Source organism: Mesoplodon mirus (genome assembly GCF_964341445.2).
Source record: "Mesoplodon mirus genome assembly, chromosome: 2".
NCBI lineage: Eukaryota > Metazoa > Chordata > Mammalia > Artiodactyla > Ziphiidae > Mesoplodon > Mesoplodon mirus.
The window spans coordinates 188,854,367-188,874,769 of record NC_138977.1 but is presented as its reverse complement, the minus strand read 5'-3'; the positions used below and the strand labels follow the sequence as shown (position 1 = coordinate 188,874,769).

The 20,403-nt window shown below is 34.0% G+C and overlaps 1 protein-coding gene across 6 annotated transcripts in view; it reads right to left on the bottom strand.

The window, feature by feature from the left end:
* PCDH15 (protocadherin related 15) overlaps window positions 1-20,403 on the bottom strand; it is a gene marked incomplete at both ends in the record, with an annotated part of 722,972 nt that overhangs the window by 141,778 nt on the left and 560,791 nt on the right. For all 6 annotated transcript variants that reach the window (XM_082633167.1, XM_082633165.1, XM_082633166.1 and 3 more), the window contains 2 exons: window positions 7,724-7,836; window positions 9,763-9,903. In XM_082633167.1, coding sequence (XP_082489293.1) covers window positions 7,724-7,836; window positions 9,763-9,903 — 254 coding nt within the window. The remainder of the gene's footprint in view (window positions 1-7,723; window positions 7,837-9,762; window positions 9,904-20,403) is intronic.

Genomic DNA, 20,403 nt, shown 5'->3' with positions numbered 1-20,403 from the left:
TATAAATTATAAACAAGAAAATAATGTGAGAAATTTCTCTTCTAATTTTTTTTTCAGTTTTGCTTTATTTATTTATCTATTTTTGGCTGTGTTGGGTCCTCGCCTCCGTGCGAGGGCCCTCTCCAGCTGTGGAGAGCGGGGGCCACTCCTCATCACGGTGCGCAGGCCCCTCACTATCACAGCCCCCCTTGTTGCGGAGCACAGGCTCCAGACGCGCAGGCTCAGCAATCTTGGCCCACGGGCCCAGCCGCTCCGTGGCATGCGGGATCCCCCCAGATGGGGGCATGAACCCATGTCCCCTGCATCGGCAGGCAGACCCTCAACCACCGCGCCACCAGGGAAGCCCCTCTCTTCTAATTTTGATAAGCTAAATTATTTCAATAATATAGTGTGGTCTATAAAATCCTTGAATAATTTTGAAGAATTTTCCTTATTTCTTTTTCAAAGAACCATTAGCAGAAAGTAAGGAACTTTTAACTTATGAATAGGAAACAGAGGCATAACATAAGTATGTGAAAGGAGGGTTTGACTTTTTGTTATATTGACACTTTTACATTAATCAGCTAACCTACTAAGTATCTGTCATCAAAAATAGAGCTACCATATGATACTACAATCCCACTCCTAGGCATAAATCCAGAGAAAACCATAATTCAAAAAGATACAGGCACCCCAATGTTCATAGCAGCACTATTTACAATAGCCAAGACATGGAAGCAACCTAAGTGTCCATCAACAGATGAATGGATAAAGAAGATGTGGTATACATATATACAATGGAATATTACTCAGCCATAAAAAAGAATGAAATAATGCCATTTGCAGCAAAATGGAGGAACCTAGAGATTATCATATTAAGTGAAGTAAGCCAGACAGAGAAAGACAAATATCCTATGATATCACTTATATGTGAAACCAAAAAAAAAAAAATGATACAAATGAACTTATATACAGAGCAGAAACAGACCCACAGACATAGAAAATAAACTTATGGTTACCAAAGAGGAAAAGGGTGGGGAGGGATAAATTAGGAGTTTGGGATTAACATATACACACTACTATATGTAAAATATATAGCCAACAAGGATCTACAGAATAGCACAGGGAACTATACTCAATATTTTGTAATAACCCAAAAAGGAAAAGAATCTGAAAAAGAATATATACATATATATTTACATATATACACATATATACATATATATTATATAACTGAATCACTTTGCTGTACACCTGAAACTAACACAACAATTAAAATCAACTATACTTCAATAAAAAATTAAAAAAAAATAAAAATTACATAGCTTAAAAACAAAAAATTTAGCTGTCAATCTAGTAGGTTTTTCCTTTAGTAAATATTAAACTGTTTACTATGATGTTTATGAATTTCTTATTGCTATTTTTACTTCTATAATTTTGGAAAAAATAATTGTTATACTCTAGCAACCAAGTTATTACCAGTAGTTCAACATGTACATGTTTTTAATTCCATAAAAAGAATAATGAATTTTGTTTCCCTGTCTAGGTAAAACCAGTACATTGGAAAAAGTTTCATCAAATAGTAAATGCCATCTCTCAAGTTTTTTTGATGATCTCCACAAAGCTAGTCTACAGCTCATGACTCTCATTTACACTCTGCCATAATGGTTTCTTTTTCATTTTCTTTTTGCTTTACTTTAGTGATGAAGACAATTAGACTTCTTAGGAAAATGGAGAAAGTAGTTAATTGTAACCAAATGGTAAAGCAACAATAGCAAATTATAATTTAACTTTAGCTTGAAGTCCAGTAAGGTTTGGTTTGGAATATATAATATTAATACTCGATAAGCTTAAATAATTTAGAATAATTTAAAACACCCAAAAATATTCATATGAGATTTGCTTTGAATTAAAAAAAAGTATTCTTTTGCGATTTTAAGAAGAATGTAATCTATTTCACCAATACATATTTAAAAATAAAAATGTTTCTATACTATTACATCATTGGTTCATGTACCCAACATTATCTATTCTTAATAGAAACTAAGTGATTTTAAAATGACTTACTGCAATTAAAATCTATAATTTGTCTAAAATTACATGTTAAATGTGCTAGTTCTCCACAAACACCATTTTCCCTTTTTCCTCAATAATAGAAGTGGAACTAGGACATAGCTGCCTAGCAAGGAGAAGTATTTCTCCACTCTTTTGTGGCTATGTATAAACATTTGCGTGGATTTTCAAGATGGGATGTGAGCTGATGTGAAGTTTGCAACTCCTACCTCCCTTGATTTAGGAAATCCCTAGATGTGGATTTCTGCCCCTGCTCCCTTTCTATGGACTGAGATGGCAATAGTTGGTATTATTTTGAAACAGAATGTTACAGATGGAAGACCATAACTTGGCCTGGGTGCCTGAATGACCACGTGGAGGAACTGTAAGAAGAAGAGCTACCGCCAGCCTAAAACACTCACTTCAGACTCTCACATGAGCCAAAAACACATGTATTTTTATCATTGAACTTTAGGGGATTCTTTTTACAGCAGCCCAACCTACCCTAACTAATCTTATTATCCTGAGATTTAAAGATTTCATGACTGACCATTCTAAAAATAACTGGGCCAGGGAGGGAGGTCAAGTTCAAAATTCTAAAACAAATGAGTATTTTATCTTTAGGACCTCTCTTTAATACTTAGTTATTTGTTGAAAACTAATTTTTTCCTAAGGAATTCAAAAGTCAATATTGGAATGAAGACATTCCTAATATGTAAAAACCAAATATACCTCAACTTGCAATGCTAGCTATCTTGCATTACTGCTTTCTATTTGTAAACTATAAGCATCCTCCTCCCCACACCATACAAAGATCGGAAATCTTGCATTATCATTTTGTGATTCCCTGAAATTTCATCACGTGAAGTTGAAGTTTTTCCATCAGGAGCAATTCTGTAGTGGAGATAAAATTTTATCTCTAGCTTCCTAGGTTTTTTAGGCTGAGCCCAAGTATTAAGCTAACATAAAACAGATTAACAAGAGAAAGCATATACATTCATATAAGTTTCATGTGGCATGGGAGTCCTCATAAAGAAATGAAGACTCAAAGAAATGGTGAAAGGATGAACAAAGAGAGGCAATAGTGGAAAAGTAACTAAACTATGTGATGAGGCTAAAGGAAGATATAAATTATTTTATCAAGGTCTGTTTGTATAGAATTATCTTGAGTTTCACTCTCCGTTAAAGAATGTTTCTTTTTTTCTAGCACAGGGAGGGCATCTTTCACACTGGGGGTTTTTAATCTCCTGTTTTCAGGAATAAAGGTTGAGATTAGAATGCCCTTCTTGCATCTACTGTTTTTTTAAGTGCTTTCAGTTCAAAATAAACCTATGCCAAAGTGATATATTTTCAGGTGGCATATTCTGCCATTCTTTAATTCCAACACAAGTCATTATCCTGAAAATCAAGGATTAATAAGATTGTTTAGTGTCTCTGGAAGTTTTATGCATTCAGCTGAGGCAGTAAATGAATTTGAAAGAAAAATAAGAGAGGGAAGGGGACGTATGAGGATAACAACAACCTTTCTCCCTTCCTCCCTTTCTTCCTTCTTTCTTCTCCTTCTCTTCCTCCTCCTCCTCTTACTTCTTGTTTCTCTCTCTGTCTTTCTTTCTTTCTTTTATGGAGGGAAACTGTGTTGCCCTTCACAGCAATTTGAAACACTGCAGGCATTTTGACAAAGATACTGGTTGAACATACAAAAAGAAAATCCCAAACGAACAAAAATATTCTTCACAAATACTGTTTATAAAATGACAAAATGGGGCTTCCCTGGTGGCACAGTGGTTGAGAGTCCGCCTGCTGATGCAGGGAACACGGGTTCGTGCCCCGGTCCGGGAAAATCCCACATGCCTGGGCTCCGCAACGGGAGAGGCCACAACAGTGAGAGGCCCGTGTACCGCAAAAATAAATAAATAAATAAATAAATAAATAAATAAATAAATAAATAAAATGACAAACTGGAAAATATTGCAATATATAATGAAAAAATTTCTAAGATGATTAATATATTATGAGATTAGTTGTTTTATACTAATAAAATGTTGACCAACTTTATTAGTTGTAACTACTAGCTAACATAATAGACAAGCCCTTAAATTTCTTGCTCACGTGACAGTTTATTGAGGGGCTTCCTAGGTAGGTAGCTCTCCTCCAAGCTGTGATTCAGAGGCCTAGGCCCCTTTTTATCTTTTTTTTTTTCCCACAAGTGTCAACATACAGGTTCCAAGGTTCCCTGGGTATTTTTTTTCCATTTCACTCATTCAAGGGGAAAAGGTTAAGTCAGGCCAAGAAATGGTGCAGACCACATTGTTGCACATTTTATTGGCCAGAACTCAGTCACAGGGTTCCACTGAGCCAAGTGAGGCTAGGAAAAGTACTCTAGCTGTATGCCCAGGAGGAAGAGGAAAGGATTTAGGAGGCATCCAGGCACTCTCTGCTCTGCACTTTTCCAAAAGTCTTCAAAAGAATGGAGAGATGACTGATGAAGAAGATAATCATCAGCCTTAGGTTTCTTTTTCTTTTTAATAGTTCTTTCCATGTTTTACATCAAATTTATTTAAGTTCAATAATTTACATTTATTCATAAAGCAGTGCCTTCTATCAATATTTTACATGACTTTTGTATTATCTAAGTTTTCTGGTTGTCTGATAGAAAACAAAAAAAAATGCTGGTCAGTATCTAAGTACTACTAAATCTGTTATGGCAGATTCTGATTCTTACGTAGGATTTTATTCATAAACTGTAGGATGCAATAAGATTATCCAAATGCCTGTATGTGCCAGAATAACAAATAAACTTGGATAGACAAGGGTGCTGTTTGCAATTGTTAGAAATGTGTTTCCACAAGGTCAAAAAATTCTTCCACCTGTGCTCATGTGACTGCTTTTAATTTTAGCACCAAATAATTGGCTAGCTTTTTTCTTCTCTAAGTTAACAACTTTATTAATAGAATCTATTTGCAGTTAGTAGTTCTATGCAGAGGATATAAGACATGGTAAATTATTCATTGAACAAAACATCTTTATTTTTAAAAAGTGACATTAAATAAAGACACTTAAAAAAAGAAATTTAAATGAGCAATGCCCCAATGAGATCCATGACTTTGGCCTTAATGCCACAATATTTTAGCTAAAAGAGTTAACGAGCACTGTGATAGAGAGGTCTGGAGGCAAATGTCTATTGCTAAGGAAAGGGCTTCAAATGAAAGCACAGAAAAAAGGGACATCATTTCTTGAATTTATTTAAATGGAAAGTGTTATGCAGGACACCACTTTTTTCTTCTTTTGGGACTTCCAAGGAATGACTAGACATAGGGTGAGAAGTTTAAGGGAACAAAGGTGGGAATTATGTTCGGCTGAAGCTGAGGGATTTTTGAATCCACCTCAAATAATGGGTACAATTTTTGTAAGGATTTGATCTAGACAAGTTGATGAGAGACACAAGTGAGTTCACATCCATCTTGATTCTTGAGAAGATCTAAATAAACACGTTCAGGGAAGTTATCAAAAGAACAGAAAACTGTGGCTTCCCTGGTGGTGCAGTGGTTGAGAGTCCACCTGCCAATGCAGGGGACACGGGTTCGTGCCCTGGTCCGGGAAGATCCCACATGCCGTGGAGCGGCTGGGCCCATGTGAGCCATGGCTGCTGAGCCTGCACGTCCGGAGCCTGTGATCCGCAACGGGAGAGGCCACAACAGTGAGAGGCCCGCGTTCCGCAAAAAACAAAACAAAACAAAAACAAAAATAAAAAAACAGAAAACTCTATGTCCCATAGCAAAGAATTGGAGTCCACAGATTATCAAGTCAACACAAAAGGAAAGAAAATAGGTAATGGACATAAGGAAGAAAATGAACTTTAACACAGATTGACCAAGAATTCTTATTGTTTTAAATATATTTTACATCTCAATGGTTTACATATGTGTTGTATAGCATTTTCTTATAATGATATTGCATAATTTAATTTAGTCCTTGAATATTGTCAAGATAGCTTTTTATGAAAGGTGAAACCTTCTTGGTTTAATGTGGTAGATGTTGCCAGATGCATCAGCTAGTTCTTCCCTCAGTATCTTAGTCACTGCTTCAGCTTAAAATTCTTAGGTTGTTCTTTGAAATTATGAGAAGAATAAAATCTAAACTGTAGAATATGATAAAATGTTCTATTATATGAAACCTTCATTTTTCTTGAGCCTCAATTAATATAATTGTTTAACTTCCAATTTTCTTTAGATAGATGGAAATAAAATATTCTGTTATTCAATACATTCTCCCATATCCCTTATTTATACTTCTGTATATTCTGATTCTTTGGCATGGAGCATTCTTCCACATTTTCGTGGAGTGGCTCAACTCTATTTTTCCTTCGAGAAACAGCTCAAAACTTTGCTGATCATGTTCAGACACAGGTAAGTGTGTCTCCAACATGCTTCCTCAGTACTCTGAGCTTCTATTATTGTGTTTTTATAGTGTATTATATTTTTCACATAGTTCTTTGTTTCCAACCCATGGCTGTGAGCCTCTGGAGTGTAATGACTGGCTGCCTTTTAATGCTATGTCCAAAACAAGTAAATAGTAAAATACAGTATATAGTGAGCCTCCTTCAAATGTTTGTGAGAAAACTATTTCCAATGGGTCCTAACATACTAATAAAAGTACATAATGTTTTAACTTAATTGAGATTAAAAACTCATGAAAGAAAATTCTACTATATTTGCAGAAGAGCATTATAAAACATTCTTTCACTTATATCCAATAATGAAGCAACCTTGAACATATAGTGATTTTAGTTTCATTATTTTTTCAATAAATTCTTCACTTTCTAACATACACACACACACTATGGACTGAACTGTGTTCCCTAAAATTCATATTTTGAGGCCCTAACCCTCAATGGGATGGTATTTGAAGACAGGACCCTTGGGAGGTAATTAGGTTTACATGAGGTCATAAAAGTGGAGCCCTTATCTTGGGATTAATGCCTTTATAAGAAAAGACACCAGAGAGCTTGCTTTCTTTCACTTTCCTTTCTGTCAGGTTATAGCGAGAAGGCAGCAGTCTGCAAGTCAGGAAGAGACCTCTCACCAGAACCCGACCATGCTGAAAGCCTGATCTTGGACTTCCAGCCTTCAGAGCTGTGAGAAAATAACTGTCTGTTGTTTAAACCACCTAGTCCTTGAATCTTGTTATGACAGCCTAACTTAAGATGGTATATATACTAACTTTATAGCTATAATATATATTATACACATAAACATAAACTCTCTCTCTTTCTCTCTCTGTCACTGATTATATAGGAAATATCATTTCAGATACACCTCAAAATTAAATGACATAATGTGTCTGGCAGTAAAAAGAAACTAAATGTCTACTTTGTACCACTGAGATCATTAATCAGTTGCAATTTAAACCCCCAAACATAATATTGTATTTTTCAAACCTAGCTATAAGTATTTTTAAAGGATCCATTATTCATCAAAGGATTACTAAAACTGATATTTTACACTAAATTGTCATTTTAACCATATTAACTTTTAAAATAAATATAACGCTATGTTAATTTAAAAAAGCTTAAACTAGAATTAGAAGCCTGCTTCACTGGAAAATTCATATCACATCAATTTTGAGAGACCAAAAGAAAAAAACAACAAAATAGAAACCTTCATATGTTACAAAACCTGATAGGAATCAATACCTGTATTCCTCTTGTGTGAAGCGTGGGATTTCTCCAGGATGTAAGACAAGAATTTTCACAGTGGCGCTGCTGGACATCACAGGCTCACCATCATCAAAAGCAACAACCACCAACTTTAAAAGTAAAAAAAAAATTCAAGTTAAAGATGATTTAAAAGAAGAAAATTAGGGCTTCCCTGGTGGCGCAGTGGTTGAGAGTCCGCCTGCCGATGCAGGGGACACGGGTTCGTGTCCCGATCAGGGAAGATCCCACATGCCGCAGAGCGGCTAGGCCCGTGAGCCATGGCTGCTGAGCCTGTGCGTCCGGAGCCTGTGCTCTGCAACGGGAGAGGCCACAACAGTGAGAGGCCCGCGTACTGCAAAAAAAGAAGAAAATTAAAGCATAATTTTTCTATGAATGTTTTTAATTATTGGACTGCCTGTTTCCAAAAGGGGGAGCAGTGGTCATTTCCTCATTGCCTACCGGGTAGCAGAGACTGTGCTAGGATATTCATAATAATCCCACCAGGTAGATATTATTATTTCCATTTGCCAGGTGAGGAAAGTCAAAGAAGTTCAGTTAATAACTCTATGATAAAAAAAAAAAAAAAACTACCGGTAAAACAGGTATATGATACTACATCTCTCCAATTATAAACTCTTTTCTCTTTCACAATCCCACTGGTACAGTAAAAACATGAAACTTTATAAGTGCCAACACTTATTTCAAAAGCATTAAATTCAGTCACATGGATAGCAAAAGCTAATTAGCTTGCTTATAAAAAGAGATTAATTTTTCCAGTGAATTAATTGTCTGCAAGATTATAGGGCAGAAATACTTCACTCTGGAGGATAAAATAGAAAATCTTTATAGTTTAATACATATTGATATACACTCTCTTAAAAACAATTAAATTATATAAAATCAAGTTCATACTGTAGAATAGAAAATGTTCAAATGATGCAAACTGAAGAAAAGCTTTAGTCTTAAGATGTAATCTCTATATATTATTTATTAGTAAAATAGTTTTTATAATTGATATTTTCTTTGATAACCTGTATTATGTCAAGAAGAATTCTAATGTTTAAGAAATGTTAAGTTTCAAAACTATGTGTTTCTCTAGATTGTATATAATTTTGGAGGCTGCAGGTGACTAATCTAAACTAATTCAACCTAGATCATGTAACCACAACCAAGGGTCATCCTGAGAGCCACAATCTGCCTTTGGGTTAATACTTTACAAACAGAACAATTATTTCAAATGGAGATAAAATTAAGTGAGACAGAGTGCTCACTAATATTCACAAGGTTAACTGATGACGGTATTTTCCCAATGTACGGTCAAAGGCTTTATTCCCAGGGACAAAAATTTTTCTAAGTAATTATAGAAAATGGAAACAGTCAAACATTTAATAAAATGGATTATTTATGATAATAGTGAAGGGTAGTATTATTTCAAATTTTCTAAAAGTATAACATATCAAGAGTACATAAACTTGAACCAGCAATTGCATCTAGGTACTTATTTTGAGGAAAAAAAAATAGCATGTGGCAAATAATATCTGCCAAGGAGTTTCAAGACAGCAAAGGTGGTTATAACAAAAATTGGAAACGACTAATTTTCCAACAACAGGGTATTGGACAAAAAAAAAACTAATAGTATATTTATACAATAGAACATCACACAAACATATAAACAATAGCATTAATAGTATTTAAATATATCTAAATTTTAAAGAGCAGTATGAATAATACAATCACATACAATCATGTTATTTTAAAATATATATTTGTATACTTTTATTTGCAGGGAATGTTATCATAAGGATAGAGATTAAAATGGTAAATTTTAATCTCCAAAATGTGAAATATCAAGTATTTTTTTTCCTTTTACTTAACTGTATTTTCTAAGTGTCTATGCAGTAAAAAAATGTATTGTTTTGTAATTTAAAAATACTAAAAAGGAGAAAAATGGGAAGATGTATGGTTATTTGTTAAACCAAACTCTCAATAAAAAGTTAAACATCAAATAGACACCATAGACAAAACACTGCACTGACCTTAAAAATTGTTGTAGGTTCTTCATTAAGATTAACTCGAGTTATTACTCTTCCAGAATCTTCTTCTACATCAAAAATACTGGCAGGATAAGGAAACTGGACATCATCTACTCGATATCTCACACGACTTGCAGGTAATCCCTAAAATAAAATTATATATTATTTCACAAAATGAAAACAAAGGGTAATGATAATATAAAATTGATTTGTAAAATAAATAGTCTTTTAAAAATGAAAAATCATATTTTAACTTTTCATACTTTCAGGTGTAAAATGTAGCAGAATCTTTATTTCTTTAGAATAACAATCTGAATCAGTGAAGTGTCTTTACTACATGTTACTTAAAATCATTTATGTGAAAGAATAAATCAGTGGTTTCCTCGGGTGTCTTCCCTTCCACATTTCTTTAATTATATGAATCTCACCTTCTTCCTTGAACACTGGGTTTAATATTTTATATTCTGAGACCATTATAAGTTATTTTCTTTATTATACTTATTTGAACTCTGTGATACTCAGAGAAAATAAAGTGTGGAGGATTGAGGTAAAGTGGAGGAGTGGGTATGGAAGTAAAGGAAACATTATTTACCATCTGTTCTGTGCTGTTTACCAGGCTAGGTTTTTTCATAAATAAATAAATTCTCACAACAATCCTTTAGGATAAAATTACTACTAATGTTGATAGTAATAACAGTAAAATAATGATAGCTAACATTTGTTGAAAGTTTATTATGTGTGAGAACCATACTAAAAATGATACATATATAGTCTACCACACATTTTTCAGTTAATGAACTTGAAGCTTATAGGGAGTTTAAAAATGTTGAAATGTCCCAGACATACACCAAGTTGGAATAGCAAACAAAAAAATCATTTTTAAAGAAAAATTAACATTTGATAATTTTGAAAAAGAGACTATAATGAGAACAGTCAAAATTTATCGAACATCCTCACTTATATTAGGGGTAAGATTGGTTTTATTTTTAATTATATAGGGTGACACTGGGGTGGGCACTCTAATCTTTTTAAGTGCTTAAGATCTGTAAATCTCTTAAGTCAGTCCTAGAAGTACAATAAAATAAGCACCTCAGACTCAGAGCTAGTATGTGGTTGAGTTTGATCTCAAACCCTAACAGACACTATATTATACCACAAAACTCTTTAGAGAAGAACACCTCTATTTGACATTATTCTTATGTGGGAGAAGCAGGATATTACCCCATGTTATGCCCATAGTCTGAATTGGTTAATTATGCTTTGGGGAAGGATGGTTCTGAGAACATTGTTCTCTGTATTGTTGAGTTTCTTCATGACTGTCCTTGAACAGAATGTGTTGCTCCGTGCTTGTTCCTGAGTCACATTTGGGCTATAGGACAAATATGTTAGCCTTCAGGACTTGTATAATTCCCTAATGATTATCTGTAAGTCCAGTCCTTTCATTCAAGACACCTCAGTTTATCACTACTTCCTTGAATACTTTATGTAACTCTTTTCACTCTTTTGCCTTTCCTTCTTCCTATCTGGAGGCTCCGGGTCAGACTCTGCTTGTTCCCAATCTTCTTGGAGTTTCCCAAGGCTCTGTCACAGGCACTTTTGTCTTCTCTACCTCTGCTCAAGTTCCATGCCTTTAAATACCTCTTATTTGTTCATAAATCCTAAATTTAAATTTTTGGCTCTTTTGTCACTAGAGCAAAACTACAGCAAAAACCATTTCAAGAACAAATTTTCAGTTTCTGCTGGCATCAATACCCATTCAGTCTGTAGTATAGTATTAAAATTTTTATGACTATCATGAATCAGTTATCAAGAAACTTAAAGAAACTTAGAATATGTCAGTTACACTTAGCATGTTGTCTTTAATAATGCCAAGGTATTAATGATACATTTGGAATTATATCTTTAACTGATAAAAGAGAAAAATGTTTTGGTGTCGTGGAGGGTTATCTTGTAGATGCCTAAAACACTTTGCTATCCAGAACATCCTATAATCTTCCTGGACGGTTGTTACAGATAAGATTGTATGTATAAGAACATGTATACTATATTTAGCTATATCAGTAAGCTTTTCATTCTGATTTGTTATTCTACAGATTGCTAGCACATAAAAAAGTGGCCCTGAGATGACATTGTTAGCCCACAAAAGACAATTGTTTCTTCCATCACCCTTGTTATCAAGGCACCACATTTTATTTCATATAACACGATACAACTAAATACCTTGATTTAGATGTTCTTTTGAATATATTCAAAAGTTTTTTCCTCTTTCTTTCCCTCCCACCCTCCTTCTCTTCCTCCCTCTATTTTCCCTTTCCTCTCCCTTTTCCTCCCTGTTTCCTTCCCTCCCTTCCTAATTTTCTTTCCAAAGTCTTTAAAAAAATACTCTTGCTTTTATAGTTAAATAATTAAGCTATGTAATAGGTGAAGGTAACTGGCTTTGGGAAACAGCTTCAATTAACTTGCCTAACATTGTCTCTGGGACATTTACAACATGAATCAGGTCAAATGCATGGTTTTTATAAATTCATAAAAATTAAAATTATTATGGTTTTAATCTGGAAAATAATGTGCAATCCAGATGTATGACACAAATAAAAAAATAATCATCATAAGCTTTATCTCTTAAAATTATTTATCATTACTATTTATTAAACATTATTTAATATCTGATCATGTTAAAAATTTAATAGATATGATCACAGTATTATAGTGTACAAAATTCATTCATTATATTTTAAAAAATAGTCCACTGAGCTTATAAATTATACATTTTAATAATTATGAGATGACATATAAATATTCAAATTACCATTTAGATAATAAAAATTTACCAAATATTTGGTCTTTTATTTTAAATTGTACTAGAAATAGAGTGATCTTTCTTTACTCTTACATATTTCCAATAAGTTGATATTTCTTCCAGTTGAATACATCAGTTAATCATATTTATTTTTTAAAGTAAACTAATCTATAAAAACATACTTAAAATTGAGATGAAATATTTAATCATTACTTTCTACTTCAATTTATGATAATACAGTATATAGATTATATTGTATCTTTACATATATATATTTATAAGTGTATTAAGAGGGACATTTTGGACCATCAATAGTGAAAAAAGAGCTATCCTTTTACAAAAAAAAGACAGTCTTTAAAATGTTTATTACTATGGCAATAGATTCCTTTTCTATAGCATTTCCAAATTATCACAAAATCAATCTAAGAGTAACACTAAAAGTAGTTTACAAAAATTGCTTTCTTAAAGTTCATACTAAACTAAAAGTAGGCTGTGGTTTAATTTATAAATGATGAGCAAATGACTCCTTGGTGCTGCACTCTGATCAACAAAATTTATTTGTCTTTATTTAGGACCAAAGAAATCTTGGGTGGTCATTAGTTATCTTCCTATCTTCAGGCACTAAAGGCTCTTCCTCTCTGAAACACTTGCTAAAACCAAACCTCATTTTTTCCTCAGCAGTGATGGAACACAGTGTTTTCTTTTTTTCAGGGGAATAAAATTCTTCGTAGTTTTGAAGACCAATGTTTTACCCCTGAGCCTCACTTTATTAGGATAGATATTTCTAATTGTTTTTGTATCATCCTAGGCATTCTTTTCCTGCTTTTATATCTTTTCTCCATGCCTTTTTAACCTACCATAGTTGTTTAGGAGATGTACTCAAACTGTGGATTCAAGAGAATAAAACAAATTATCTGATTGTTTTAGGTCACCATCAAGGAAAAAAATACTTTGATAGCCACCTAGTGGAATCCATTAATTTTATTCTTTAGTTCAATGGCTAAATCACATCTCTTTCTTAGTACAGATATTTTAATCTCATGTAATAAAATGTATTTTGCCACTTCAGGACATGTAAAATTTCACAAGGAGACTATAAAATGGACTTTGATCCAACACAATTTATGACACATTAGTAGGTAATCCCATAATACATGTAACATCACATAATAAAAGAAGACTATTTAAGCTATTTTGGAATTTTGCTCTATTTACCTAGCCACTATGAAGAGGCATTAACAAAGGCAAGAAATGAAGATAGAATTAACCAAGACATAAATATTAATTTAATAGTAAAGTGATGAAATTATCTGCAAAGATTCTCTTCTTATCAGGCAGTGGTGGCAAAAATAGAGTTTCCTATCATTATGCCTCTTGGAGTCTTTTGATGGGTAAGTACAATGAGTTTCTTCTTTAAATTTTTATGGAAACCGAAGACATGTGAGAAGCATATCACGACACCTTTTTTGAAGCCTCCTCATTTTGACAGACATTTCTATAAATCCAGCTGACCTCATTATTGGAGAAAGCATTACTTCAGATAACCATAATTTTAAAAGATTAATGAGGTGCTGGCACAGGAATCCTTCTTAATGTCAACTTCCATTCACCAAAATATTCTTCGATACTTTCCCTGAATTTTCAAATAAGTGACACACTCACTTTTAGATGAATATGTTTTCCTAAATGAAATGTTCAAAATAGAAACATGATATGACTGGCAGCTTAATCATTCAAGGGGTGCTGAAAACCTTAACTTGGCATCAAGTTAAGGTTAATAAGTTAATTAACCTTAATTTGTTTAATTGAAATTAGCCACAATTTAGAACAAATTCCAAAGGACTTTTTGTTTGCCCTTAGATAAAAAATATTTAACTCAGTTAAAAAAATAGAATTATAGAACTAAATCATTATACATTTATTTCATATACGGCATATTTTTAAGAGAGAGATGTATAAATTGTATAAAATATTGGCAATTGAAAATTTTATAGATTAGTTATCCCCTAACGTTTATCATTTTACTCATGTTTTATAGTACAAAGTTTAATTCATTATATGTGGGATTCATTCATCCATTCATCTATTTGTTTATTCATTCAACATATTAAATGGACACTGCTGAGTCCTGAGAGCACACAGATGAACAAACTCACAGCCTAGTTGAGGAGCACATCTTATATCACCTCCTTCCTGATATTCACTAACAATAATTCAGCCAGATTGGCCTTATAAAACACCAAGCTCACTCCTACCTCAGCACTTTTCCATCTGTTATTTGTTCTTCCTGCAATACTCTTGTATGTGGCTAGTTCCTTCTGGCATCCAGGTCTCAAATGATACCTCTCTTGCCTATACCCACCTGTAAACCACTCTGATTCAAATCTTATTTTATTTTCTTTATAGTATGTATCCTTATGTGAATTTATGTTACATATTTACTTGTCTGTGGGTCTGTAGCCTATCTCTGTTCCTTGACTGCGAGCTCCATTAGAAAAGATACTTATTTGGGCTTGGCATTATTTAAGAGGTCAACAATAACTTGTTAAGTAAATACGTATAATACAAGCAGTGCTCATGTATATGTGGATCCTGGGCTGGGCTGCCAGGATGAACAACTCTAAGGGGGGGTCACACATACAGATATGATGGGAATGGCTGCCTGTGTAACCCCCGGCCTCCCCTGCTAAAACCCCCTGCTAAAAATGTATATATCCTGTGTTCCTGTTTGCAGTGGCTCCATGTATATTTTTTAAGAACAAAGAAGAAAGAAAGATTACATCAGTGACTTCTGTTGGGGAAGAGCTTTCACAAAAGAGATGAAAATAGAACTTATGAAAACAGAGTTCCAAACAAGTAGAAGATTGAAGGAGAATAAATAGTCTTTCAAAAAGATTCCTGAGAAAAGTTTTGGAGAAATAAAACCATGTATCATTAGGAAGGTCCTTCCTTTTTTTTCTGGACTGGCTGAATATTATGTACTATCTCTCTCCTACTTCTCAGCCTCTGTCCTTCTAGTCTATGTTACTTTTCTAATTATATCTAACACATTCTGTTGTTACATCAATCCTTTAAAATAATGACATAATCCTCTGGATTTTTCTAATAAATTAATCCTCATGTGATCTATATTAATAGGATATAGATGTTTTCCTACGCCAACTACACTATACAAGGTGTAAAATCAGGGTTACATAGTGGGTTAAACTAATGTTGAATAAGATTGAGATTTCTGAGTAACGTTTGGTAATTGCAAGAATAATAGCAACATAGGTAATTTTCTATATGGTTTAGAGGACCTCTAAGAATTTACTTACCTCAGAATATGGCTAAATTGTTGGAAAGTTTTCAGTTTAATACCCGCCAATATATGTTCATAGATACTTATCCATAGCTACTCATATTCATCTCTCATGATCACAGGCCAATAATTAGAGATAGCACTTTTGTACTTAGGGCCTCATAATGAGTCAGATGGGGGAGACAGAAAGTACACAGATAAACATAATAAACTACTAATATTTCTGGCTATAAAGGAGAAACATGAACATTACCAAATAAAGGTTTGAGAACTAGAGCAAAGACCTTCAGATTTATAGTCAAGTGGACTTTATACCTCACTGTGTAGGTGCTTACACATGAAAATCTGATGTGCTTTAAAATGTATTCGACTTATAAGATTGTTGCAATTGTGTTATATGTGGAGTCCAATCTGGCATGTAATTTGAGTATTAAAATGGCAAGCTAATATTTAATTTATGTGTGAAGATTTTGGACAATTTATCTTAAACTTAAAAAGATAAAAGTAGCCACCCAGCACTTCCTGCAGGTTGAGCAGCCCTTCAGAGTAGCAAGGTGGATTATTTTGTGCATTTACCATCTTACCTGGACTCTCTGACTTGAAGAACTGAGAATAGGGAAGGCACAGCTAATTGGCAAGCCACAAAGAACTGAGGAGGCAGACCTACACCTCAAGTCTCTATGATGTCTTTTCAAGGGACTTCCTTGGTGGTGCAGTGGATAAAAATCCACCTGCCAACCAGTGGGGGACCATGGACACTCAAGGGGACGGGAGGAAACACCAGCGACCAGCTTGCGGGATCGTGATTCCCAGACCAGAGGTCGGGCCCAAGCTCCTGTGCTGGAAGCTCAGAGTCCAAACCGCTGGACTAACAGAGAACCTCAGACCCCAGGGAATATCAATTGGAGTGAGGCCTACCGGAGGACCTCATCTCAGCACAAAGACCCAGCTCTATCCAAATGCCTGAAAATTCCAGTGCTGGTTGTCTCAGGCCAAACAACCAGTAAGACAGGAATACAGCACCACCTGACAACAACAACAAAAAATGAAATGACAAATAAATTTGTTACAGATGAAGGAGCAAGCAAGACCAAATAAATGAAGATGAAATAGGCAACCTACCTAAAAAAGAATTCAGAGTAAGGATAGTAAAGATGATCCAAAATCTTGGAAACAGAATGGAGAAAATACAAAAAACATTTAACAAGGCTCTAGAAGAACTAAAGAGCAAAAAACAGTAATGAACAACACAATTACTGAAATAAAAAAATACTCTAGAAGGAATCAGTAACAGATTAACTGAGGCAGAAGAACCAATAAGTGAGCTGGAATACAAAAAGGTGGAAATAACTGCTAGGGAGAAGAATAAAGAAAAAAAGAATGAAAAGAATTGAGGACACTCTCAGAGACGTCGGGGAAAACATTAAATGCATCAACATTTGAACTATAGGGGTCCCAGAAGAAGAAGAGAAAAAGAAAGGGTCTGAGAAAATATTTGAAGAGATTATAGTTGAAAACTTCCCTAACATGGGAAAGGAGATAGTCCATCAAGGCCAGGAAGCACAGAGAGTACCATACAGGATAAACCCAAAGAGAAACATGTTGTGACACATATTAATCAAACTATCAAAAATTAAGTACAAAGAAAAAATATTGAAAGCAGAAAAGGAAAAGCAACAAATAACATATAAGGGAATCCCCATAAGGTTAACAGCTGATCTTTAATCAGAAACTCTGAAAGCCAGAAGGGAGTGGCAGGACATATTTAAAGTGATGAAAGGGAAAAACCTAAAACCAAGATTACTCTACTCAGCAAGGATCTCATTCAGATTTGATGGAGAAATTTAAAGCTTTACAAATAAGAAAAAGTTAAGAGAATTCAGCACCACCAAACCAGCTTTACAACAAATGCTAAAGGAACGTCTCTAGGCAGGAAATACAAAAGAAGAGAAAGAACTACAATAAGAAACACAAAATGATTAACAAAATGGTAATAGGAACATACATATCGATAATTACCTTAGAGTTAAATGGATTAAATGCTCCAAGCAAAAGACATAGACTGGCTGAATGGATACAAAAACAAGACCCGTGTATATGCTGTCAACAAGGGACCCACTTCAGACCTAGGGACACATACAGACTGAAAGTGAGGGGATGGAAAATGATATTCCATGTAAATGGAAATCAAAAGAAAGCTGGAGAAGCAATTCTCATATCAGACAAAGTAGACTTTAAAATAAAGACTATTACAAGAGACAAAGAAGGATGCTACACAATGATCAAGGGATCAATCCAAGAAGAAGATGTAACAATTGTAAATATTTATGAACCCAACATGGGAGCACAACAAAATATAAGGCAAATGCTAACAGCTGTAAAAGGGGAAAGTGACAGTAACACAATAATAGTAGGGGACTTTAACACCCCACTTTCACCAGTGGACAGATCATCCAAAATGAAAATAAATAAGGAAACAAAAGCTTTAAATGACACATTAAATAAGATGGACTTAATTGATATTTATAGGACATTCCATCAAACAACAACAGAATACACTTTCTTCTCAAGTGCTCATGGAACGTTCTCCAGGATAGACCATATCTTGGATCACAAAGCAACCCTTTGTAAATTTAAGAAAATTGAAATCATATCAAGTACCTTTTCTGACTACAACACTATGAGACTAGATAACAATTAGAGGAAAAAAAACTGTAAAAATTACAAACACATGGAGGCTAAACAATAAGCTACTAAATAACCAAGAGCTCAATGAGGAAATCAAAGAGGAAATAAAAAAATACTTAGAAACAAATGACAAGGAAAATACAACGACCCAAAACCTGTGAGATTCAGCAAAAGCAGTTCTAAGAGGGAAGATTATAGCTATACAATCCTACCTCAAGAAACAAGAAACATCTCAAATAAACAAACTAGCCTTACACTTAAAGCAATTAGAGAAAGAAGAACAAAAAAAACCCCAAAGTTAGCAGAAGGAAAGAAATGAAAAAGAAATGAAGGAAACAATAGCAAAGATAATAAAACTAAAAGCGGGTTCTTTGAGAAGAAAAACAAAACTGATAAACCATTAGCCAGACTTGTCAAGCAAAAAAGGGAAAAGATCCAAAACAGAAGAATTAGAAATGAAAAAGGAGAAGTAACAACTAACACTGCTGAAATACAAAGGATCATGAAAGATTACTACAAGCAATTATATGCCAGTAAAATGGAAAACCTGGAAGAAATGGACAAATTCTTAGAAAAGCATAGCCTTCCAAGACTGAACCAGGAAGAAATAGAAAATATAAACAGAACAATCACAAGCACTGAAATTGAAACTGTGATTAAAAATCTTCCAACAAACAAAAGCCCAGGACCAGATGGCCTCACAGGTGAATTCTCTCAAACATTTAGAGAAGAGTTAACACCTATACTTCTCAAACTCTTCCAAAATAGAGCAGAGGGAGGAATACTCTGAAACTCATTCTACGAGGCCACCATCACCCTGTTACCAAAACCAGACAAAGATGTTACCAAAAAAGAAAACTACAGGCAAATATCACTGATGAACACAGAGGTAAAAAATCTAAACAAAATACTAGCAAACAGAATCCAACAGCACATTAATAGGATCATACACCATGATCAAGTGTGGTTTATCCCAGGAATGCAAGGATTCTTCAGTATACACAAATCAATCAATGTGATACACCATATTAACAAATTGAAGGAGAAAAACCATATGATCATTTCAATAGATGCAGAAAAAGCTTTTGACAGAATTCAGCACCTATTTATGATAAAAACTCTCCAGAAAGTAGGCATAGAGGGAACCTACCTAAATATAATAAGGCCATATACGACAAACCCACAGCCAACATTGTTCTCAATGTTGAAAACCTGAAACCATTTCCACTAAGATCAGGAAAAAGACAAGGTTGTCCCCTCTCACCACTATTATTCAACATAGTTTGGAAGTTTTAGCCACAGCAATCAGAAAAGAAAAAGAAATAAAAGGAATCCAAATCGGAAGAGAAGAAGTAAAACTGTCACTGTTTGCAGATGACATGATACTATACATAGAGCATCCTAAAGATGCTACCAGAAAACTACTAGATCTAATCAGTGAATTTGGAAGAGTAGGAGGATACAACATTAATGCACAGAAATCTCTTGCATGCCTATACACTAATGATGAAAAATCTGAATGAGATATTAAGGAAACAATCCCATTTACCACTGCAACAAAAAGAATAAAATACCTAGGAATTAGGTATTTAACCTACCTAAGGAGACAAAAGACCTGTATGCAGAAAACTATAAGACACTGATGAAAGAAATTAAGGATGATACAAACAGATGGAGAGAATACCATGTTCTTAGATTGGAAGAATCAACATTGTGCAAATGACTATACTATCGAAAGCAGTCTACAGATCCAATGCAATCCCTATCAAACTACCAATGGCATTTTTCACAAACTAGAACAAAAAATTTCACAATATGTATGGAATCACAAAAGACCCCAAATAGCCAAAGCAAT